Here is a 26481-nt window from a genome sequence, read left to right on the forward strand (position 1 = left end):
TGGCTGTGTTCTAGTGGCTAATTTGCAGTGCCATTTATTTATTTATAAAGTTTTATATAGCGCGAACTTGATCCCGAAGGATATCAGAGCGCTTTACAATTTGAGGCAAAGGTAACAATTGACATGAGGAGAAAATTACAAGTGAACAAATTACAAAAGCAAACGTTAAGTTACATGAGGCAATAGTGACAATTGTGAGCAAACAAAATACAAGAGGTAGCAAAGGTACATTACATATATATGAATATCTATATAAATTAATGTGCATGCACTTCAAAATATATAATGCTTATATAAGATCACAATAACATGAGGACTGGAACTCAAAAGGGCTTCCTATCTGACCTTGACTGCACAAGCTTCAACTAGCTATTCTGTATCCCCTTACAGGTCACCTTGCTGGTCTTGACTACATGATATTTCTTATTCTGGTTGTGCAAGTGTTACCCAGTGCAGAGCCTGCCTTTCTGGTCTCCCCATATCTGGCTGTTTTGCATGGTGCAGACATTGCACATCCATGTCAGCCATATTTGGCTTGGTGCCTTATTCTAGTTCCGCTGACATGGCATTACTTTAGGTATATAGCACCTAGAAATCTGTCACTCTGGGAAGAAGCGGTCTGAGAGCTCCTAAGTGGCAGATCTGGCTTCTTCCTGGCTATTTAGCTATCGTTTTACCACAGTACATCTCGGAAAAATACAATTTCTAGGAAAATATTTTCTTTGAAAACAATTCGAATGACTGTCAGATTTTGCTGTACCACTTCCTTTGAAATGGGCACTTACACATATGCTAGTCAGCTGAACCATTTCCTTTGAAAAATTACACATTTTCAGTGAGATCACTCTTGCGATAAATTGTATTTATATGTTTTCCTGAAATATTTTTTTAGAAGTATCTTAAACTAACCATCTCTGGAACACAAGTTTTGGCGTATTGTTTGATCCTAGCTAAATATCTAAATGCTACATAACTCAATCCCTCCCCCTCCTTTTTTTAAGCCCTCCCTTACAAAACATTGCTCCCCGCCCTGAACCTGCTACTGTGACCCTAAACATGATTCCTGCCTTCACGTAAGAACTAAACCCTCACTTAAATGTTAACCAGGATTGTTTCCCTACCCATAACTTTCATCAAGACACTTCCTTTGAACTCTACACAGACCCTTTTACCTTTATTCTAAACCTGCGCCTTGCCAACGTCTAACATTGACTCCATCCTTAACCTATTCTAGTATTGTTGAAATGTATTTCACGGTTTAGTGTTTCTTTGTTTTTCAGATAAATGTGTTTTCTGAAACGAAATGAAAATGTTCCCAAGCTGCTGGCCCTTGAGCCTGCAGGTCTGGGTTGGAAAATAAAAAGTTTGAGTCTGAGAAATCAATTTATCTCCATGTGCATCTTATTTTTAATGCATTGTATAAACAACTGTACACAGTTTTCGGACCGTGTCCTAATCGCCTGTCTCTCCTGTCATATGCTGGTGTTTTTAGTCTATCAACACTGCTCCCACAGTCCATCCTGTTCTGTGTACAGCGACTTATGCATGAAGTGTCTGCTGCAATATAAATGATCTCTAAACATCTCCTTGTCCCTAGGTCCTGGAACAAAAGATAATCAAAATTGCCAAACTAATATAGTTGAAAGTCATATGTTTAACATTAACGCGCGATTTGTTTTGAACCGGATAGACATTTAAAAATGTGCATAAATAGTAATCAGTTAATATTTACTAGTACTAGGCCTCAACATGTTTAGCCTTTTCCTTGCGCCCGTCGGCCAACGGCCGTCGCGAGCTCTACCTCCGTAGTGCTGCGCACGTCTGTTGGCCGACACGGCCCCGCCCACTCAATGGAACGCCCCACACCGCTGTGGAATTTTCGCATCGGTTAAGGCGTTAAAACCAGCTTTGCTTCATAAATGACTGGATAAGGAATTGCTTAAATCAACATGAAAACTGTTTAAACGTTGACCTTTCCATGACTATGCCTTTTAGTGAAAAGCTTCACAACTCCTCAAATTGTTTCTGATTAATAAAGTTTTTAAATGTTTGCTTAAGAAACTTTACCAATAATTGAAATATTGGAGATTAATCGCACAAGAATGCAATGGTCCAATAGAAATGCTGAGCTTTTCACATATTTTTGTTCATATTATAACAAAAGATGTGGTGCAAAAAGAATTCTCGTTCCGGTTGGCTCTTCCATTTTACATAGTACATAAAATGCAGTTTGTTTTATTAGAAGGTTAGGAATGTAGTCATGTTCGTGGGAAAGAAGTTCTGAATTGAAAGACCGCATGTATAGTCAAAATTACAAATATTGTTTCACATTTCAGGGTAACGGTCTGTAGTTCGTTGTTTAGTACGTGGGAAAGGAAAAACAGAGCCCGTTTTCAAAAGAATTCTGAAAGCCGATTGGATGAGAGGAGAAGAAGATGCAATATGGGCTGCAACATTTCTTTACGACTGTTTTATATTAGTGCGTGTTCCTAAAGTAGGGTATTGCTTTTTTCCCATCATGTGCTTTCCCCGTTCGCTTTTTCCAGACACCCTTTTCCCTTCTTCCATATGGGCTCCTGAGGCTGAATGCTGAAAGCTGACTTGCCACCTTTTTGAACTCAGTGGTGATTGCAGTTTGCTATTGCATGATTTTGACTTTATTTGCTTCGGACTCTGACTCTGAGTCCCATGAGCTTCTCTTCATGGGAAGTACTGCTTATATTAATTGATTGATTGGATTTGAGCTTTATGATTTATCTCAATCTGTCTCTTGAACTTTTTATGGGTTCTGACTAACACCATTTGCACCCTTTCCTTTATGGAAAGCGCTTGATGCATTATTATATAAAAATCATTTTGATCTAATCTTACTTTTATCATCAATTCTGTTATTTGACTTGGATATGGAACTAATTAAATGGAAAGAGATCTTACTAAAACTTAAATGAAACAAAAGTAATTCAATTTTTCATTATTGAATAACTTAGAGTTAAGATTGTGATTATAACTTAAGTGATGACTGTCTCCTGATTCTAATAAGCGACAGCCAAGATCTGCCGCACATGTTCTTGGGGGTGGAGGAAGAGAAAAGGAAAATCTCAATCGAGTGCTAAAAGGGAGCGAGGGTCTAGCCCTCTGCATGTGTTGATAAACAATAATAATTAAGTTAATTCTTGCTCCACCAGTCCCAATTATTTATTTTATATATTAAGTTTTATATAGCGCAAACTACACCTGGCGGTATCGGAGCGCTTTACAGACTTATCAGAGCAGCAATAACATGAGAAACAAATAGTTTGGCTGTAGTTGAGGCACAGTGTTACATAATTGGGGAAAAGTGGACACAGAGCTGGCACAGCAGCAATTACATAAGTTACGCATGGAGTAGGCGAAAATAAAAGAATAATACAATATACAGTAGGATATTGGTTATTTGTTACAATTTACAACGAAGGTTACTCCCTAACAAAATAACTGGACTTTTCTAGCTAAGTATACATTTGTGGCCGTTTATTATCGACCCAATTTTTACAAGCACATTTGCTGACACCTTATTAGTTGTTTATTAGGAATGCCTACAACTTGGACTTCTTTTCCCAAGAGGGGCCGGTTGAGGGACTTCTGTCAGTCTGACTGAGGAATGTGTAGCACTTCGCCCTTGTCGTCTCTCCCGGTGTCCCAGAGCTTGGGTGATGAGCTGCTGATTCCACCACCGAATCCTGCTTACCTGCCTGAGTAAAGCGGGAGAGCACAACGGGCTACTCTTTAAAAAAAAACGTAATTTCTGTTTGTATTCAATAAACGGATATTAAACAAAAAAGTTTAATTTCTGTCCCTTGTGTCAAGCGAGGGCTGGTGGAAAGGTGAGCCTGCACCACACAGCGTGTGCGCTCGACTATCCCTCTCTTAACAAGCATTGGCAAAGCAATAAGTAACACCGGCAAAAGATATTGTCCTTGTCACCGGCTTCTAGTGCAGCTCCTGAGCACCATTACTACAAATTTTTTTTACTGCGCTATGACGTGATCAGTAAGGTTTGTGTCATAGCGTTTTCCCCCCATGGTGGGTTGAAGTGGGCAACACAGAAAATGGGAGGGAGGTTGGGAGAGAATTGACAACAGACAGCGGGAGGGTAGTGATATTGTAGAATATTAAATCTAACCCTTGTAGTAAATCCTGCTTGGATATTTTTGCTAATCACATTTCCTGTAAGTCGCAAAATGTGCGTTCTTAATTATGGCAAGAGTTTGTTTCTTTAAACGGAACGGGAGTGTTGCTGAGAACAGTAGATAACTGGGGGAACAATGCAACACAAAATGCAGACTATTTGTGTGTCCCATACAATAACATAAGCAACTCTTTACAGATTTAATCAGGCGTTTCTTAGAATTCTAGACAGGAAATCTTCTGTGAACATTCCTGACAAAACTAACCGTTTCAGATGGGTGTATGTTTAGCTAAGCTAGATAGATACATGTTCATCATTGCGTTTTGAGAAACTTGCTACCATTCCTGCAAGTCAACCTTTGAACACTCATTTTTTTCCTGGGCAAGTGGTGTTGCGTTAATTTGACAGTCGGCCATTTTTGATTCACAGTTTGACAATAAGTATGTAAACTATCCCCACATGTAGAAGTAACCCCTCAAACCTGCAATTGGTTCTGCCTCTTGTAAACAGCCATGAATCCCATCTTGGAGTCCAGACCCCAAGTGTAGTGCTCTTCAGCTCTCTTGTGCTTTACAAATATAATATATACAGATCAATCAATCAGGATTTATTTAGCGCGGCTAATCACCTAATAGATTATCCATGGGCTTGCAGGCCCTGGAGACTTATTCGAACAGCCAGGTCTTGAGGGCCATTCAGATAGCCTTCCTGAAGATATTCATAGGTATGTGAACAGGATGATTCATAATGCATTGAGTGAATTTATCGGACACACAGTGCTTAATTTTAGCTGGTGAATGCAGGTATGGCCATCTGCCCTTAGTTTTGGGGACCAGCACTTATTTTTCCTCATCGGACCGTCACCCACTGCAAGTCAGAAAACACACACACAAGGAGGATAGAAGGATCAAGAGAAAGATGGACAATAGTGATAACGGGATGAAGCAGGGATGATGAGGAACCCTAAAAGAGTGAGATGGAGCACGATGAGGCCAGGTGGTGTATAAAGAGGCATGGGGTGAAATCAAGACAGTGCAACCTTGGTATTCGGTCCCTCTATCTTTGATAGCGATGTCTGCTGGTTTATAAACATATCTTTGGACACCAGCACTTATTCAATTATAAATTAAGCATTGAAGAAAAATAGTGTGGTTTTCTACGCTACCCATGCCGTTTGCAAGCCCACAAGCGTCAACCAAGCGCTTTGTGTATATTTCTTTGATCATGGCTATTGGGCCCGAATTGGCGGTGAGAATAGTTTGCGGTGAGAATAACTGTTGGATTGCTTGCGGAGTCCCACAGGCTGTGCTTCTGCTTTGATAAAGTCTGTCCACCTGCAATGAATTTGTGTAAATTGAGAAGTCTTCAGTAGTGTGTGAAATTTGAAGAGAAGTTGGAAAACATAAAAATAAATATTAATATGCTTATGTTGGTAGAGGCTCAACGAGGGTTCCTTTGAAATAGATGCAGGAAATATCAGACGTTTGGTGTAGTGATGTTTTTCCCTTAATTGTTTTGGTCGGAATCAGGGTGGCCGCCTTGATTTGGAAGCTTGGGGGGTATTTTGAGTGGTGTATTGGTCTTCTGTTGGCCTTGCTTTGACTAGAGTTACGTGAGTCACAGCAACAAACGGCTTGACACATTTTATTCCCTTACTTGTGACATTTTTGGTCTCACTTAGCACATCCCTATGCAGGCCTTTTGTTACCAGTTCTTTATACATAATGTTGACTTTGGCTTTCTCACCACATGCTATTGGCCGTGTGGTGTATCATTTCTCTCCCTAAGGAGTTCTTCCATTCTAGTGTAACGCAAGAAGGACGAATACATATCTCAAACTTTTGCCCAAGCATCACACATTAAAGAGATACTTTTTATACCAGAAGCAAATGTTTTTTGTTTTTTTTGCACTGCTACAGGTTGTTTTTTTTTTTTTGCTGTAGTTGGGACTCAGAATGTAATTCATTCCTATTGGCTTTGCAGTGCTTATTCTTTTATTTCAAACCATAATTTACTGTTCATGAAAAATTCCCAAAATATGCTTTAGTGATCAGAATAAACCTGTCAATGGAAGTGACACTGGTGCTACATTAAGGACGCATCAGGAAGAATCCTTTTGGCTTCACCACCAAAGACCAATGTAATGTGTAAGATTGCAGTAGATTTAACGTGTATTGTTAAGAGTTGGAGGGGAAGTGCCAAAATATTTTTGGGGCTTGGGCGACACATATCCTTGCAGGGGAGCTGGTAGCAAGTGCTGTTCATTCGATGAGTATAAAATAACATTGTATTGGAATGTGTTGATACTTGTGTTGTACTTTTTAAAATGGAGGCTGCAGTTAATTCAGGTCATCCGTTTTCCATGCTGTGCATATTGAGCTGGGACCTCAGTGATTGGAGCAAGTAGAGTGATGGTCACAAAAGTTCACACACAGCTAAATCCGGAAAAATCTGCTCTTTATTTTTTGGGTTTGTCTGTTTAGCGAATTTAATCTAAAATCTTGGCCAGATAAAGCGCTCAGTTAGCCAAACTGTTGTTGTAACTCATCTCTGCACAAAATACCGAATCCAGCTGTATTGGTTAGGCCAATTTTTGTGAACCAGTTGAAACTTTTGGGCTGTTGAAACCATTAAAAATACATTAGTCTTGGACGACATTCAAAAAAAAGTTGAAGCCTTAATCTTACATTTTGCTTAATGTCTATGGTGCAATTGGTCAGTGGTGGCACAACAGATGCTACTTTTTCATGCTTCCCTCTGTGCACAGGAAGGTTTGTCAAACGGACTCCCTCATAGTGTACAAAATGAAGTAAATGGTCTTGATTGGAAATTAGTCTGTTTAGGTCTTTACTTCGCAGAGACCTTGAATCAAAGAATTTTTTGGGATACCAGCTCATTGCAAATTTCTGTCAATAAAAACGAGTGCCTTTTGTCTTGCTTGCAATTTTGCGCACCATGCAAAGTAAAATAAATGTGTTTGGTTCCCTGCATAGGATGAAGAGGAAGAAATCAAACTGGAAATTAATATGTTGAAGAAATATTCTCATCATCGAAACATTGCTACTTACTATGGTGCGTTCATCAAGAAAAGTCCCCCAGGACACGATGACCAGCTCTGGGTAAGTAGGTTATAGCAACAACACCTGTGCCTTTTGCATCCATATTTCCTCCTTACTTTTAAATTAATAAGAGAAGGCAGAAACGGCTGGTATGCGGAGACAGTACACCTGATTTTCCTTTTTTTCCGTAGCTAATGTCTAAAGAAGTGATATTTAAAGTATCCATTGGAACAGATATTATCTAAATACTTTATTTACCCATTTGTGTACAGCTTTGGAACTAAAACCCACATCCCATATTATTGCATAGCCAACTGATATTAACAAGCATTTGCAATGCAATAGGTCTCTCATTTGTAAAAGTTAGAGCTGTTGGCGTTGAAAATAACCATGTTTTTTACTTTTGTTTTTTATTTGCCATGGAGTTATTATATTTGCATAGCACTATTGCCAATGGTATAAAAAAAGAAAAAGTAAAAAACAATGTCATTTTCAACGCCACCAGCTCCTGCAGTGGAAATGCAATGGGTCTGGCATTAGTTGGAGTTGGAGTTATTTGCCAATGTTTAGGTCGAGCCTGTCCCATTCCGCAGGAATGGATAGGATCGAATTCATGTCGGCAAAATCCTCTTCAAACTAAGGGGTTTCAGCCCGGCGTTTTCTTGCAGTTCACGTGAACATGCACAAGCATTCACGGCCAGGGCTTCTCCTCCCCTAGCAGCACTCCTCCCACACCAGCAACTCCCCCCTCCCACACCAGCACCTCCCCTCTCTCTCCCCGCAAACACAGCCTTGCCGTAGCAGCACTCCTCCCACACCAGCACCTCCCCCCTCCCACACCAGCACCTCCCCTCTCTCTCCCCGCAAACACAGCCTTCCTTTCATTTCTCCTCCCCCCTCCCCAGCCAGCTTTCCCCAGGCCGTGTTCCCTCAGATATGCTATTGCATATCGTTTGCTACCTCTTGTATTTTGTTGCTCTTGATACTTGCACAACTGTCACTATTGTCTCATGTAACGTAACGTTCGCTTTTGTAACATGCTCACTTGTAATTTTGGCTTCATGTATCTAAAAACGCCTCCCTCGCGCTCCTTTCTCCCTCTCTCCCGCTGCCTAGTCCTCCCACCCCCTCCCTCTCCAGCGCGCGCTCCACTCGCATCTGCCTGCTGCTCCCCCGCCCACCCCCCCCAACCAGCAATTCACACACAGCAACGCCACTCACACACGCAACGCCACTCACACACGCAACGCAACTCAACCACGCAACCCCACTCATCGACGCAACCCCACTCATCGACGCAACCCCACTCATCGACGCAACCCCACTCATCGACGCAACCCCACTCATCGACGCAACCCCACTCATCGACGCAACCCCACTCATCGACGCAACCCCACTCATCGACGCAACCCCACTCATCGACGCAACCCCACTCATCGACGCAACCCCACTCATCGACGCAACCCCACTCATCGACGCAACCCCACTCATCGACGCAACCCCACTCATCGACGCAACCCCACTCATCGACGCAACCCCACTCATCGACGCAACCCCACTCATCGACGCAACCCCACTCATCGACGCAACCCCACTCATCGACGCAACCCCACTCATCGACGCAACCCCACTCATCGACGCAACCCCACTCATCGACGCAACCCCACTCATCGACGCAACCCCACTCATCGACGCAACCCCACTCATCGACGCAACCCCACTCATCGACGCAACCCCACTCATCGACGCAACCCCACTCATCGACGCAACCCCACTCATCGACGCAACCCCACTCATCGACGCAACCCCACTCATCGACGCAACCCCACTCATCGACGCAACCCCACTCATCGACGCAACCCCACTCATCGACGCAACCCCACTCATCGACGCAACCCCACTCATCGACGCAACCCCACTCATCGACGCAACCCCACTCATCGACGCAACCCCACTCATCGACGCAACCCCACTCATCGACGCAACCCCACTCATCGACGCAACCCCACTCATCGACGCAACCCCACTCATCGACGCAACCCCACTCATCGACGCAACCCCACTCACCCACGCAACCCCACTCACCCACGCAACCCCACTCACCCACGCAACCCCACTCACCCACGCAACCCCACTCACCCACGCAACGCCACTCACCCACGCAACGCCACTCACCCACGCAACGCCACTCACCCACGCAACGCCACTCACCCACGCAACGCCACTCACCCACGCAACGCCACTCACCCACGCAACGCCACTCACCCACGCAACGCCACTCACCCACGCAACGCCACTCACCCACGCAAATACTTATAAGGTCCCACAAGCGAGACCTATTGGCAATGCCAATGCTTGTTTTTATATAGCCATGTTGCAGGATGCAGTACCATATGTGGCCAAAAGAGGTCCCATGGTACTGCACCCTGTAGAAGAAATGGTAAATCCACCCTACCCATAATGCACTGCATGCAAGACAATACCACAAGTACATTTAAATAGTTATGTCCATAGCTACAATTAGTAGCTTTGAAATGTGACAAAATAATTATTCTATTAATTCCGGATTTGGTTGTACTCTGTGGATCTGATGAAGGGAAATTTGTAGAAGGTCTTTTATAAATGTGAGGTGTGCTAGTGAGTAACGTAACCACTGCAAGCCTTGCTTAGGGCCAAGTGTGTGTCCTGCCTGAAGCCCTTTAAGAAAATAGTGCTCTGAGGCTGCAATGAATACCTAGGGAGTAACAATACATGTAACAGGGTGTGTCCTCATGGTAGGTTTCAAGAAGAGACAAGGCGGTACCAAGGATCTTCTACTAAGCCTATTGATCAATGAAAATACACCATTTACAAAGGACAGAGACATGAGCCAATTAAAAAGATAGGCGGAAAGTGGGCAGAGCTTTATGCTCATACCCTGAATACAGCATGTGTCAAAGACCGCGCAATATGTTTGACCCACTTAGGTAGTTGTGATGTTTTCATATCTTCCTTTTTTAGCTTGTTAAACACACTCTTATCACTGAACACCAAAAGGCATCTACATACTATTTGCTTTGCTTCCACCAAGGACTCTTCGAGAACCTAACTATGACTTAACAAACGCAGTTGCAATCGTAGAGGTGTCCTAACTGCCGTTAGGTTTTTCCCCTTTAATTAAAGATAAGGGGACCCTATAAGGTAACCAAGGACCTAGGGTATCAGTTTTGAAGAATACAATGGTCCTTGCTAGAGGGAAAAATCAAACCAAGCAATTAATATAGAACGGAATCAATTCTATATATTCTATCCAGCCGGATAGTACAATTTAATCTGGATTATAGGATGCTGTCAAGAGACAAATACCTTTTCCAGTGGGATACAGTCCTGTATCCGAAAATCACAACAATAGACAGAGTGACAAGGTGAGAGTTTACATGAAAAACAAACCAAATATAAAAACAGTCAGGCAAACGGAGAGGGTTGCTTGTTCTTAATTGTACATGGTAGGACAAGCATGATAAATAGCGATAACCGTAACACATAATGTTTCTTGATGTAGTCTGTATAGAGTAGTGCGTGGTCTGACCTAGCACTAAGCTCGGGAAGTGGAGAATGCGGTACATACGTGGCACACGCAATTAATTTATATTAAGCGCAGCTGCACTCACGCATACTTCACCTTAATTTTAAAGAAATGCCCATCTTAGCGCCACTTCCATGAATATCGCCATCCTCCCACTATCACTCCCGCATGCTCACCATGCTTTTCCACGCACACCTGGCATAGAACAGACCTAGCCAAACCACAACCACTCTCGTCCTCTTTTACTTAATCAACAATCACAACTATTTGGCATGTGTCATGACCACTACTAAGTGCCTGTCGTATTAATTCTGTGTGCGTTTTGCCATTTGGGAAGTAAACCAGTAATTTTTTACATTTCTTCCCCCCCGTTTTTCCTTCCCTATTTCAGTGTGGTTTTTAGTTGGGTATAATTGATTATTCAGGCTGACTGTATCACTGTCCTGATGATGATCCCAGTTATTCTTTGAATGGGATTGAAACGTCGTCCACCTTAAAAACAGCGTGCAAACAAACAATTCTATTAATATGTGTTACGGTTGTCGCTATTTAGCATGCTTGTCCTATCATGTACAATTAAGAACAAGCAGCCCTCTGTTTTGCCTGACTGTTTTTGTATTTGCTTTGTTTTTCATGTAAACTGTCACCTTTTCACTCTTTGTCTATTGTTGTGTTTTTCGGATACAGGACTGTATCCCACTGAATATTTGTCCCTTGACAGCATCCTATAATCCTGATTAAATTGTATTATCCGGCTGGATAGAATATATAGAATTTAAACCGTTCTATATTTATTGCTTGGTTTGATTTTTCCCTCTAGCAAGGACCATTGTTTTCTTCAAAATTAGGTTTTTCCCCAGCCTCTTGTGATTATCAGACAGGCTGTGCTCTTGGAACCACATTTATTTGATTCAATACTGATATAGCAGTGGTTTGTTAAAAATTTGAAATGTTGACATGGAAATATGTATTTTTAATGTGTGGGGGCATTTCCTGCTTCTTAAGGGCCATATTGTACTTGCTTCTGCACCTAACTGCCTGTAATGTATACACAACAATGTGTACTAAATTCTACTCTTTGTCATTCCTTTCCGAGTTGTGTGGCTTGTCTAACTCAGGTGGGTCTCATTCTATATTAGGATCTGTTACTCAGAAACGTTATAGCTAAAATAAGGGAAGTGACGGACTGTGGTGATGCTTCAGCCATCATTGGTGTGTCTATGATGTAGCTGCATGACAGTTCAGTCTGTGCGTGGCACAAAATAATCAAACACTCCTGCGTTATCTGTTACGGTTTTTCATCTTTCGGCTGAAGATTGACTCATACACTTCGATTCGACTGGTTTTCATGGAGCGGACTAGTGCACTGGCCACTTCCAGCATGCCTAGGGGAAACCATAAAAAAGGGCACATTGGCAGGTGCAACTGGCTTGAATGCAGACATCCATGCAGAGTCGTCTGCCCAGCTAACTCATTTCCTGTGCTCATGGCAATCAATCAATCAATCAAGGACATTTATAGAGCGCACTACTTACCCGGAGGGTCTCAAGGCGCTTGGGGGGGGGGGGGGGGTGCTGCTACTGCTCGAACAGCCAGGTCTTGAGCTTCTTCCTGAAGGAGAGGTGGTCTTGGGTCAGGCGCAGGTCGGTCGGGACACAGAAGAACGAAGACCCTGTAGATACCAGACGGCACAAGATATCAAATAACTAGCACCAAGACACCCACGGGTATTCGAGCACTTTAGAAATGTAGTAACATAACATCTGCTACAGGGCTATATAATACGGTAGGACTGCTCTAGAGAAATCTATGATTTGTATTGAACCTAAAATGTGTATCATCATTTTGTCTAAGGATTTCTTATTCCTGTAGGCGGTCTGATGCTACATTTGTTGCTTCGAAACATCTTTATAACTGGTTTGTACTCTGAGCTAGAACAATTGCATCTTCAATTGTTTGTTGTGGTCCTCTCCTTGATGCACGTTGCTAGAAAGCAATCAACACTGGAACTGTGTAGAAGTATGGTGGAAAACTGCACATGGTACATAGACGTGGTTTTGAATAGTCGTTGATATCTCCTCTAGGCTGTGCATGGTTTTTTGGATCGAAACAAGCCTTCTGTATTGGCAGGTAGAATCTGAAAAGCACTAGCCCTGTGCTTTGTAATATTTGGCACCACAAATTGATTTTTTTATGTCTTCCTCGGAGTGTCAGAGTATCAGTTGATGGAGTGCTCATTTTATTTTGACTATTTCACTTATTGTTGAATCACACGAAGAGCTAGGCTGTTTATCGCTCTCTGTAGTTACCAAGTGTCTGTCGCCCCTTCAATGTCTAAGGCCTGTTGACCTCTTCCCTATACTTTTTTTTAAACATAGTATTTTTCACAGTCTATACCTTAGCTGATCAGGTGGTGTTCAGTACTCTGTCAGGGATTTGTTGTCTCTGATATCTTGGCTACTGTAGATCTCTACCAGCCTGTCCTGTTTCCAGTGCTCTTCAACCCACTGTTACTGATGTCGCGCTGAACATTCTCTTGTTTCGGTAGTGTTGTTTGGCTGGACTACGCTGTTTTTGTAATATTTGCCTTTTCCAGTTGGATAACCAAGATATCCCATTTCAGGCTCTTATTTCTTCAAGACTAGTAAAGCCAAAAAGGGAAGGTTTACCTTAGTAGTTGGTGAGGCGTAGAACCGAGGATAAAAACATCACAGTAAATAGAATTCAAGCACCATGTGCTGCCAGTAGTAGATATTCAAAGAATGACTTTTGACAAAAGGAAATTAAAAAGAACATTTAAATGTATGATTCACAACGAAAGCCAGAAATGCCTAGCACCTTCTGGGACAGAGATGTGGCCTTCAATATTTTATAGTGTTTATGGTGTGTACATATTTGCCTTTTGATTTTCTAAACTAGACTGTAAAGCTTATGTTTTCATGCATGGCTCTCTGGTGAATGCTCTGGGAACTTTACTGTTGGTGTGAGTCAACGGACGAGAGGTGCCAGATGAAAGCAGTCCAATTTAGCAACCTTTGAATGATGTGTTTGGCCCTTTAGTTCCATCGTGTTTGGCCAGGAGTTCAACACTTGGTATCCCACTGAGCTTGAAGCGGCTGGGTTTTCAGTTTAAAAATAGCAAAAAAATGCACTACCAAAACCAGGATTCCTCTCAAACAAAGTCAGTAGTGGACCTTGGGGATGCCTGCTCTATAAATACATTGAGGGTTGTATTTCGGCCTGGTGATTGGGATTGCACCTTTTTGATTTTCTTTCTTTATTATTTTTCCTTCCTTGAAAATATAACCCTAGTTGTAGTTTTAACTTATGAAATATGTTGTACTATGCTGTGTTGTATCAGTTTTTTTAACACCTAGCGACTCCCACAGTAAAAATCGATTTAACTCTTCCGGGAGAGTTAAATGCTCAATTGAGTGCAGCAGTATTGGTTGTCTTGGAGCACCAGTGAACAGTATCACCCAAGATATGGCCCGGTAACTGCTCTCTTCCCCGGGACCCTAAGAACAGTTGCACAAGCAGCAGCTCTTCTCCTCACAGGGCAGACTGGTTTTCTGTCTCCCACAGATCACAACCACAAGGAGTTCAAGAATCCAATCTTGCTCCAAGACTAATGAAGAGCAACCACCGGCAAATGTTCTTCTTCTGGCTCGGGTACTGCCAAGATCTGGTGTGTTGGACCTTCTTTTTTTGTGTAATAATTTTAGTAATTGTTCTTGTGGCATATACTGTTTAAATCAGGATATTAAAATACTGTTGTGTGGGCCGGTCTGTTCCAAATGCCCTGTGCCGAAAGACATCCACATATTAGTGGAAGAATTAACACAATTCCATAATAACGATAATCAAAAACATGCATCAAAATAAAAATAAAAAACAATGATCAGGAAATACAATCAACCTTGCTAGTCTCCAGTGTTGCTGATTTCCCCTCCCAGCGTTTCTCTGTGTTCTCCCCTTCACACCTTAGCTTTCACTTATGATCTACAGAGTCTGGGTCACTGAAGATAGAGTTGGGCAGTCACAAAGTTAGAATGTTAGAAATTTGGTTTTACCCGCGAACTCCCTTTCACCCCATCATTTGTTTTTAGCATTAATTATATTTCGCTCTCTCGCTCGGAGCTCAGTTGCTCTGTTCCTGTAAACAGAGCTGTAAATCGTGTTCTTTATCTGTTCACAAATGTGAACCTGTGTCTCTGTTCCCAGTGGTAATTTCCCATGCTTAGTCCTCTAGCCAGTGCTGCTAGCAGCTTCTCTGGCCCAGGTGGTAATTCCTCATTCCTAGTTCTGCCAAGTATTACGCATCGGGCGTTGACTAACGCATTTCAGTGTGGTACTCCGCATTACCGCACTGATATGCATTGCCACGCTTATACATGGTGTCTGTTACTGAAGAGCAGCCTGCTTAAAACTTAAGTGGGGCAGCTGGCAGCGCACAGCCTATGGCGTGTGCGCTGTTCTACCAGGCTTGGGGCTTACAGCTGAGCTAAGGCTGCTCAGCGCTGGCAGGCTCACACTCCCTGCTAAGACTACGTTTGAATTGGCAGGACTGTGCTTCTTTATTAATGTTCCCCGCGGCATGGCTCACTTGTCAGTCTGACGTTACCGGGCTCAGTCAGGCTGTGTTACACATCGACACGCCGGGAACGTCACATCCTGCATGCTGGTGTGGGAGGCAGGAAGCTGAATTTGCGCGCCCGCAAACCAATCATAATCATGGCGCTTGCAGCATCCCACTGCAGCTGCTGGCACGGACTGGGACTGCAGCGTGCTGTAAGCTGTGCTGCACCCGTGCCGAATGCAGTTATTAGCGCAACCGAGGGAGACGGAGAAGGTGTTAGTGACCCTGTTTGCAGCGGCTGCCAGGAGTGAGGACCGTTTATTACTGGAAGACGGGTCCCAGGGAAAGCTTGGAGACTAAGACTCCCATCTCAATTAGGATACATGAGTGATGTAATATATATGCACAAAATTTTACTTCAACATTTAATGTTATCCGCTTTTATTTTACCACGTCATGGTGTTAATGTTGAATGAGTAGTACTACATCACGACTGTCAGCCGTTAGTTTTCTGAGTGCTAAATGTCAACACAGATTAAAGACTTCCTGTAATGGTTTCCAAGCAGGTTCCGCAGGAGCGTCAGGAATCCGAAGAGTAGTCCTCAGCCTTCCCCTACGGCCTTCCGACTCTATCAAACACTAGAGTATCGATTGGCTCGTCAGGGGAAAACAGGGAAACAAAACAAGGAAAGGTGGGGGAAAAAACAATAGAGCTTGACTGTGCTCTTCTGACTGGGTGCTGGATAACAGGTACGCTGTAAAGGAATAAAGTTGTTACTGTCTGTCTTTTCCAACCACAACATCACATTGCACCATATCTATAACACGTTTGATACCACTACATACCACTCTAGATTCTCTGGACTGTAGAACAAGTAGTAATGTAGTAAGAGGTGTTCGTTGTTTTCTGTTGTAAACAAGACAGTAAAACAGTAAGCAACTTCTTCCCACTCTGTGCTGGTAATTATCAATATCCCCAGGATGATTCTTAGTTTGTATGTTCTGGGAATAACTTGGGAGAGTTCTGTGGATATGTGTTTGAGTCAATATCTTGTATCTTGCAATAACAGCTGTTAAACAAGAAATACACTCAGATCTTCACGCAAGGTAATCCCCAAATATATATATATATAAAAGGCAGCGCACAGCGCTGTTACCGTGATTCTACGAGGAAGTGCCTGGATATGCCCAACCCTCTGGTCCACATCAAACCCCACAAGTCTTGTAACGATGGCCCAGGAAATGGATGGACGGAAGAAATGCACAGAAGAAACCAGCAACCAGGGAGGAGTAAATAATGGCAATGCTCAGCCGGATGGCGGAGAACCAATCCCGGCCGCCGGGCCGAGCGCTAGGAAATGAGGGGAAGATAGGAGGAACCTAATTACCTAAGGGAGCTGTACTGGCGCCCAGCCGGATGGCGGAGTAGAACCCGGCCGCCGGGCGGAGCGCCAAAGGACAGGGGAAAAGTGATAATGGACGCTGAACCCGGCCGGATGGCGGGGAATAGTCCCGGCCGCTGGGCGGGGCTCAAAGAAAGGGGGGAACAAGGAGGAACAAAGCGAAAGCGGTTACAGCCGCAAAGGAGGACGTAGGATGGACAAACCCAACTCAACAGCAATTCCACAAAAAATGCACGAAGCAATGAGGAAGAACCAAACTCCTTCGTCAAGAGGGCAGGACTGCACAGGAAGTGAAACGGAACAAACGAAAACCGGAAGTCAGGCAAAACAGATTGGGACGGAACCCACATCAAAGGGAGCTAGACGCAAGAACGTAAAGCAACGTTCTGCTGGTCTGCGTGTCTTATATAGTACTACACTTAAAGATACAGAGTCGGCGAGACCCACCTGGGAGCGAGAAGGCTGTTGTCTGTCCCTGAGACCTCGGGACTGTCTGCTGTGCTGGGCTCTGTTATCGCCGCCGCCTCTCGCCGCACCCGCTCCGCGGGTGCCGCTTCGCGGCTAGGGGAAGGTGTGCAAGCGCTGTGCTGTGGGAGGCGCTGAGAAGAACACCATGTCGGCGCTCTGCAGGGACTCAGAAGTCCAGGAGTCCCTGCTTTCCCCAGGTGCAAGCGGACGCGCCCACAAACAGACACGCCCCCCGCCTGGCCAGAGTGAAAAGGGCGCGTGTAGCATTACTTGCTGGGACCCACCTGGGAGCGAGAAGGCTGTCTGTCCCTGAGACCTCGGGACTGTCTGCTGTGCTGGGCTCTGTTATCGCCGCCGCCTCTCGCCGCACCCGCTCCGCGGGTGCCGCTTCGCGGCTAGGGGAAGGTGTGCAAGCGCTGTGCTGTGGGAGGCGCTGAGAAGAACACCACGTCGGCGCTCTGCAGGGACTCAGAAGTCCAGGAGTCCCTGCTTTCCCCAGGTGCAAGCGGACGCGCCCACAAACAGACACGCCCCCCGCCTGGCCAGAGTGAAAAGGGCGCGTGTAGCATTACTTGCTGGGACCCACCTGGGAGCGAGAAGGCTGTCTGTCCCTGAGACCTCGGGACTGTCTGCTGTGCTGGGCTCTGTTATCGCCGCCGCCTCTCGCCGCACCCGCTCCGCGGGTGCCGCTTCGCGGCTAGGGGAAGGTGTGCAAGCGCTGTGCTGTGGGAGGCGCTGAGAAGAACACCACGTCGGCGCTCTGCAGGGACTCAGAAGTCCAGGAGTCCCTGCTTTCCCCAGGTGCAAGCGGACGCGCCCACAAACAGACACGCCCCCCGCTTGCAACGTGTCTACTTTACGGCCAGCTCATCGCTCAGCGGGACGCGAGCGGGACGCCGAGCGAAGCCCGGGCAAAGGGCGGGCCGTCTGTGGCCGTCCGGGGCAGGAGGAGGCAGGGCAGGGCCACCCCATTTCCATCTATCGTACCGGTTTCAACTTGTGGTGCCGCATCTCAGCATGTCAACACGCTCCGGTAAGGCCTTGAGGGGTTGCGGGGAGAGTGCCCCCGGGGGTGCTATGTTTGGCTCTATGGACAAATTCCTGACAAGGGTGGCGGCTGTCATAGACAATGAACTTGCCATATCTGAACGGCGCCTTTCACTTGACTTCCCTCCTGCCAAAAGTCCATCGCCAGGAATAGTGTTGTCCCCTCTAAATCCTACTCCCCCTGCACCTTTGCTTGGGGATTTACCTGGGGATTCCCTTATTGCACCTCCAACGGGTGGTTTAGAGGGGGTAGAAAGCTCATTGCCTGGTGTCCACGGTACCAGTCCATGTGCCGTGCTTATAGATCCATGCAACGAGCTCTCTCTAGTAGGTGCACCTGGCATTCAGTCCCTACACTGCCCTGAGGTTCCTGCTCCCGTCCCACAAGCGCCGACCAAAAAGCAACCCATCCAGGAGCCTATCAAAAGGAAGGGGAAAAGGGCAAATCACACTAGAAAGGGTTGCCCATCTAAGACCACTAACCATCCCAGGTACCTGCCCCTGAGGGGTCCCTCCCCCGAGAGCACCGCAGGACCGGTATCCACAGGGACAGCCATTTGCGCCCCGGCTGTTATCGATACAGTACCACCCTTCTTGTCGGCCCCACTAACGCCTGTTCAGGACAACGTGGGTCACTCTATGGAGGCGTTTGAGAAGATGGTCAAGTCTCTTGTGTTGCCACTTATAGACCAGGTCAAGAGGTTGGGGGAAAGGCTTGACTGCTTTGAGCAGGCTACTAGGGACAATTTCTTTTCCCTAAAGACCCTTCTCAAGCACCAGCCAAAGCCCAGTAAGGATAGGACTGATAGGTCAGATGAGTCCAATAGGATAGAGGTCCCAGAGACACCCCCCCTGGGAGACCAACTGATGCAGCCGCCCAAGCTCCCTGCACCTGGGAATACGATCTTGGCTGCTCCTAAGGTTGGTCCTAGACAGATAAAGCCGAAGGCTCCCACTTATGTTGCCCACGTGCATGCTACCCTTCCCCCAGCAGCAATATCCCCGGTGGCTACCCAGGCCCCAAGTCAACACAAGAAGGGAGGGACGGGCCCTGCTTCGCAGCCTGGGGTTGCTATATCTGATGCAACTGGTGGTGTTGCATCAACCCCTAAGGTTGCATTTATTCCCGTCCCACCTACAAATCGGCTCCCTTTGGGTCCTCCCCAGAACAGTAGACGCAAGTGCCCCCCAGTTAACCTCCCCCCTGAGTGCCACCCGTATGTTGTCATCCTCACGAAAGTCCCCCCTATTGGGAGTACCCAGCGGGAAAACCATCAGGCACTAAAGAATAAGGTCATCCACTGGCTGAAAGCCAACAGGCCCTTGCCTGCGGGAGTGGATGGAATTATTCTTGGTGTACGCAGGGTGGGTTGGATTGGACACGGGAAAAAATCGCTTGAAGGGGATTGTGTGGTTGTAAATTTCCAAGATGCTAGGGTTGCCCAATTTATATGCTCTCAAGGTCAACCCACGGCTGGTTCGGGTATCGACATAGTCGATTTGACATTTTTTTACCCACGGTCTATTATGACCACCCCCTCCATCCACCTTGGACAACCCTCCTTCATTGGCAGCCCAGGGGGCCAACTTTTGGTGGAAAACACTGCCCATGGCCTTCTGACCCCGGGGGTTCTTTCCCAGCAGCTATCCCCAGCTCCAGTGATACCAAACTGGGGACCTGGGAGTTGTTGACTCAGTCATGATCCGGGGGAGGTCGTTGTGGCCCCGGGTTTTGTCGCTGAGTCAACACCATACCCCAAATCCAATGGCTCCTCCTCCCCACCGCAGACTCTGGCTACGGCCGGGTCTGTGGAGGGGAAGGGGGAGACTGGGGCTTCCCATAATTCTACGCCTGGTCCCCCTGATGTGGGTCCTGCGGACTTGTCACCCCCTGTCGAGGATTGTAGCATTGCAGCTGTAACGGACCCCCAGATTAGGGTTTTCAGCTGGAATGTTGCGGGCCTCGAAAGGAAGCTGGCGTTGCCGGATTGGAGCGAGCATGTGGAGCAATACTCCATATGCCTGTTCCAGGAAACCTGGAGTCGGGTGCCCCTTCACAAGGCGGGTTATTCCACCCACTTTTTGCCGGCGGCAGAAAGTGTAACTGGCAGGGGCCGCCCCTCTGGCGGTCTGTTAATCTGGGTAGCCACCGCACTTAACTGTAGGGTGGAGGAGAAGGACACTAACTGCCCCGACCTCCTAAACATTTTGCTTAGAAATTCCCAGGGCAGAGTCATTCTAAATATTTTTAACATTTATGCCCGTGGTACTAAGGGGGGAAGAGAATCCCCAGTTATAGCTTGCTTGGAAGCGCAGCTCCGCTCATCTCCATACAGGTCTTGTACACTGTTGGCAGGTGATCTGAACTGCACTTTCGAGCCTCTGGATCTGGACATCCTAGCAGATCAAGAGGAATTTGATAATGGGTGGGGGATTCCTCCCCTCGAGCTTGGCCCTGTTAAAAAATGGACAGAAGTGGCCCTCCAGATTAACTCCCTAGTTATGGAGTTTGGGCTTAGAGCTGCCAATGGCAGAACCAGGTCCGACAAAGTAGGGGCGCACACCTACAATAGGCCAGGACACACGTCACGGATTGATTATTTCCTCCTTGACATACACCTGTGGGGCATGGTGGAGGACATGGTAGTTTTACCTTCTGTGGAGAGCGACCACAATCTCCTGTCCCTCACCCTGTCCCACAGGTGCGTCAACAGCACCGTGAGTGGTTCTCCTTGTAACCCCGCGCCAGACCTGTCAGTGGTCACGAACTGTGGGCGAAGGCTAAAGTGGGCGAAGCTGGCTCTTTCGGAGGAGAAAACCTCTGCGATTAGGCAGCTTCTGGTTTCAGCCCTGGCCAATCTTGACTGCCAAGAGGAAGGGCTGATGGAGGTGGCACCTAGGTTTTGTGTCATAATTCAGACCATTGGCGACCTCTTTGTAGTCCCAGCCCACCCGAGCGGAAGGAAACCCAGCCTACGACCGGGTCAGGGCTGGTACAACCAAAAGTGTAGGGAGGCGAAATCACTTCTTATTGAGGCAGTCAAGTCCAAATTGCCGCTTAGGACTAGGGAGGCCAGGAGACACTACACACTCTGCCAGAAAAATGCAAGGATGGAATGGGAGGATAGCTTCTGGCAGGACCTTCTGGCTGCCAGCCGAGGGAAAGATGCTAAAGGTTTTTGGGACATGGTGGGCAAAAGGAATCGTCCCGCCGATTCCCGGAGGACTTGTGCGATTAATGCCCAGACTTGGTTTTCCCATTTCCAAAATCTGTACTCTGCTGTTGAAGGCCCCCTTAATGATCCCTTTAACATCCCAGCCTTTACTCTAGACCGTGACCTGGATCTGTTTTCCCCCCTTGATGTAACAAAGCAGATCAAAACCTTGGTCCCCTTGAAAGCAGCTGGCCCGGATGGCCTACCGGGGGACATCCTCCGTGCTTACCCGGAAGAATGGGGGGCTCTAATCTCTGCACTCCTCAATGCAATCATGGGGGGAGGGCTTGTGCCTGACTCCTGGAGAGGTGCAGAGGTGGTCCCCATTTTTAAAAAGGGCAGTCGGGATTTACCCGGGAACTATAGGCCTATAAGCCTAATAGACTCCAGCCAGAAATTGGCCGGGAAAACCATCTTGGGGAGAATTACTCAATGGGTGGACGACAATCACATTCTGTCCGACATGCAGGCTGGGTTCCGTTCGGGTACAGGAACTATTGAACAGGCCTTTAGGCTTTTGTTGTTACACTGGAAGGTGGTGGTGCTGGGCAAAGGCAGTCTCTATCTGGCCTTTATTGACCTTAAGACTGCCTTTGACCTGGTACCAAGGGAGGAACTTTGGAGGGTGCTTCATGGTTTAGGGATGCCCCCGTACCTACTGAACCTCCTCATTAACCTGCACACCAACACCTATGCCCAGGTTAGATGGGGGGTGAATGGGGAAAAGACCGATAAAATCAGGGTCGAGAGGGGAGTAAGACAGGGCTGTGTTTTGGCCCCCACCTTATTCTCCCTCTATATTAACGGGGTGGTAGATCATCTACTGGGCGAACCATCAGATGCCCCCAGCCTGGGTGGAGTAAAAATTCCAACTCTGTTGTTCGCCGACGACACCCTCCTCATCTCCAAAACCCCCCAAGGTCTACAGTTTTTGCTGAACCGCTTCCAGGATTTCTGTACCACTAAAGGCCTCGTCATTAACATAGACAAGACCAAGTACCTAGTCATGCACCCACCCCGCAAACTTGGTCGCCCTCCAATCCTGAACTCCATACCCCTAGAAAGAGTGGCGGAATTTGATTATCTGGGGATCCGTCTGAATGATGCAATGAGCTGGACTGCCCACATTGATAAAATGACTCTGGCCCACAAAAGGGTGGGGGGCGCCCTTCTTAAGGAATACAATAACTCCTCAAAACATTGTGTTGCACCCATACTGGAGATTTATAAAGCTCGTGCAGTCCCTGCTTCTCTCTATGGATCGGAACTGTGGGGCTTGGGCAAAGTCGACTCATTGAGTAAGGCCGAAAATAAATTTATCAAGGATCTTCTTGCTATTCCATCGAGCAGCCCGACCATCCCAATGCTCTTGGACACTGGCTGTAAAGCCATAAGGGACCAGGCTCGGCTTTGTCCCCTTCTGCTCTGGGCACGTTTGTGGAGGGTCCCGGAGCTACAATCGTATGCCAATGGTCTAGCAGAAGTGATGCATGCTGACGGTTGGAGCAGCATCAAATGGCTGAAGGACATAAAACATCTTTTAGGGGAACTGGGTTTGGCTTCTTGCTGGCATAGTCACTCCGCTCCACCAAAGAAGATTCTAAAAAAACTTTTCTGGGAGTGGGTTGACGTGAAGCGTTCTAGTAGCCAGCAGCATTGCAAAACCACCGCAGCTTTCCTGTTGTTCAAAGACGTTGTCTTGTATGAGCCATATATGGATATTATAACAGTGGCTATGGATAGGTCCTTGTACATTAAATTTCGGCTAGGAACCTTGCCCTTGGCGGATCTCTGTTCAAGGTGGAATAAAGCCCAGCCCACATCACGCTTTTGTGCCTCTTGTCCGGACAAACCAGAGACGGTGCCACACTTCCTTTTCGAATGCCAGGACTATGGTCGCCCCAGATCGCGTTGGCTTGGCCCCATTTGCAGAGAACTGGGGACTCGTCAGCACTCTGTTGCCCTACGGATTCTTTTAACTAATACAGCCCCTCCTATTGTTTGTGCTGTTGCAAAATTTTTAAAATGGGCTTGGTTGTTAAGACTTAGAAGACTGTCCATAACAATTTAATTCTTTTTTATCTAATTTATGCTGACATACCGTGTTTTAATTATCATTCCACTTGTACAGTCTTACTTATTTCGACATGCTGTTTTTATCTTTTTGTACTGCTTTTATGATATGTGCATATCGAAATAAAGCATCAATCAATCGATACAGAGTCGGCGAGATGTTGGGGCATGACACTTCCTGCCAGCTTCAAGCAATCGTAGACTTGCGCTGCTTACTTTGAGATGTAGTTTGAGCAAGGAAAGAATAGTCTACTCTGGACAGTCCCCACTCCATCTTTATCGGATTACGAACTGCTGAAATTAGGTTGCTCTGCGTTTTATTTGCTGACGATACGCACTGTGGTCCGGGGCCATGAATAGGAGTGTATTTTACAAACAGGGAAGGGACACGAGGCCGGCATGTTGGTAGTGCTATAAACTGTGGCCCACAGAGATACAAATACCTGGAGTTTCATGGTAAGCCTCAAAGTGTGCAATAACCATATTGTTTCGCAAGTGTGATGTGGTTTCTGCGTCATTGACCCTGAATAATACCCTAGTGGGTGGTGGTTTCTTCATTAGTGATCTGCTAAAATAGTGACATGACTGTAAAAGATTGTCTTTAAAACTAAGAAAAAACTGGCAGTGCAATGTGTGTTTGTTTGCACTACCAAGAGTTTAGAGTAAAACACTGCCAAGTTTTGCGTTTGTTTATTTTTTACTCTATGGCATTAGCAACTGATTATGCCTGTGACTGAGTGATGCCATAATCTCCTAGTTGCACTTGCTATGCTAAAAAGTCATTTTTGGGCTAGCTCAACTCATGAATGATTCAAGAAAAAATGGTTCTGTCGGGTAGGGCTGACATTAATTCGGAGTACAATAAATGTAAATGAAAATGGTATGCTTTCTTGACACACAAATACTCAAAAATAGTACTCAATGAATCAGTTCTGCGCTCAACGAGATTTGATCAAGTGTTTATCAGAATTACTTCATTCCATGATAAGCAATACAGTTGTTTTCCAATAAAAAGACTGTGAAATATAATAGTGTACAGGGAATTCTTAAAGTGTCTATGGGAGACATTTGTGCATAGTGATAAAATAGTGAACAATATGTACAGTGTCAGCAAATTTCTATATACAATTATTTCTTTAGGGAAGGCCAGAGCTTGATTCTAATCCAGGCGTATTTCTTAGTACAGAAACCCGTTCAATCTGGACCTAAGTAATGCGTCGACGTTTCGACCCTTATGTGCACCTGTTGGTGGTCACGGCGGGTCTTCCTCAAGACAGGGATGCAGGGTTTATATGTACACAGTCCTAACAGGCTCGGGGATTCAGAGCCTGTGGCGTTGAGGCACAATTGCCGAATAACTTGTATATGGCAGCTGGAATGAGTTAAAGCCGGGTGCAGATTAGCTCAATGGCTAATAATCCAAGGAAATCAGTGATTCCGGATGACTTAGGCGGGAGCAGAAGGAAGGAGCGAGGTCTCATCCATCGGCAGCATAAATGCGAACCATGAATGATCACATCAATGAGATCATCAGCAGTGCCTGCCTGCCCTCTGTTACTGAGAGCTGCAGTCACGCAGTCTGTCTCTGGTTAGTGCCCTTCCTCTTGTTTTTGGTGCTTTGCAGATGTTTTAAGATCTTCCTAGAATTTCTTGTTGCTCAAATTGGAGTAAGATCTGATATTTATACGTTTCCCTTGTCTTCACTGCTTGATTTTACCCGCAAAAAAGTGTCACTCATAGTCATTGAAATGTCACTCATAATTACTCTTAAATTAGGAAAATGTCACACATAGCAATCTAAAACCTTGGCAGATATGAGACAATGCTGCAGCTGCTTCTCTGGTCCCAGTGGTATTTTCCTCATTCTTGGTCCTCTAGCCAGTGCTGCAGCTGTGTCTGTTCTTGTGGTAATTCCTCATTCCTAGTTCTCTAGACAGTGCTGTAGCTGTGTCTCTGTTTTCAGTGGTAATTCCCCATTCTTAGTCCTCTTGCCAGTGCTGATAGATGTTTCTCTGGTCCCAATGGTAATTCCTCATTCTTAGTCCTCTAAACAGTGTTGCTACCTGCTTCTCTGGTCAAATTGGTAATTCATCATTCTACGTCCTCTAGGTAGTGATGCAGCTGTGTCTGTTCATACACCCACTAGACTCCAAACGAAAACACACAGATAAAAGATGTCATTTGCAACTCCAATTGCTACAAACTCTGCCACATGCCAGACCTATTGCATTGCAAACGCTTCTTGCTATTTTGTCTGGGGAAAGGTATGCATGATGCAAATAATTAAGTTGTGTAAACCTAGGTCGTGCATTTTGTGTGCTTGTTCTAACAGATCCCAAGCACCTCTGCCATGTGGTATCCTTTAGTTCTACAGATACTTTCTACTCCCAACAACCCCTACATTCTGGGAATCAAATACCCGAACCATCATCCCGCAGGTGTCTGTAATTGTGTGAAATAGCCCATTCTGGCCCTGTTAATGTTATAATCAATTCTAATGGGGCAGCCACCTGTACAGGTCTCTTGTCTAAATTCCATAATTTCCCTGCCACCCCTCCTAATGCGAGTATAGGAGAAACTGACCCGGGTCTAGTGTGCCTCCCTCCGTCACATCCACAAAGGTGCAAAGTCTGCCCTCCACTATTATGTCTCCCCAAATCCTGTATCCAGCTTTGGACCAGGTCTCACTTTATTAACCTCTCTCAGCCGTCTGCACTGTGGGGGCGTCCAGAGAAAGAGGGTAGGTGCATAAGGCGTTGCCCCTTTACTGCGGTATATAGATTTTTTCTAGCAGCATGTCGTCATCTTCAATAAAGCACTGGGGAGAGCACGATATGCGGGGAGTCTAGGAACCATTCCAATAATGGGATGCCTCTGAAATCAAAAAGCAACAGGTGCCTCTCT

General features: G+C 45.9%; 1 protein-coding gene across 10 annotated transcripts in view; it reads left to right on the forward strand.

The window, feature by feature from the left end:
• The window catches only part of MAP4K4 (mitogen-activated protein kinase kinase kinase kinase 4), a 642366-nt gene that overhangs the window by 361809 nt on the left and 254076 nt on the right, over positions 1-26481 (forward strand). For all 10 annotated transcript variants that reach the window (XM_078658041.1, XM_078658045.1, XM_078658037.1 and 7 more), the window contains exon 4: positions 7162-7287. In XM_078658041.1, coding sequence (XP_078514167.1) covers positions 7162-7287 — 126 coding nt within the window. The remainder of the gene's footprint in view (positions 1-7161; positions 7288-26481) is intronic.

Source organism: Lissotriton helveticus, chromosome 8 (assembly GCF_964261635.1).
Source record: "Lissotriton helveticus chromosome 8, aLisHel1.1, whole genome shotgun sequence".
Taxonomy (NCBI): domain Eukaryota; kingdom Metazoa; phylum Chordata; class Amphibia; order Caudata; family Salamandridae; genus Lissotriton; species Lissotriton helveticus.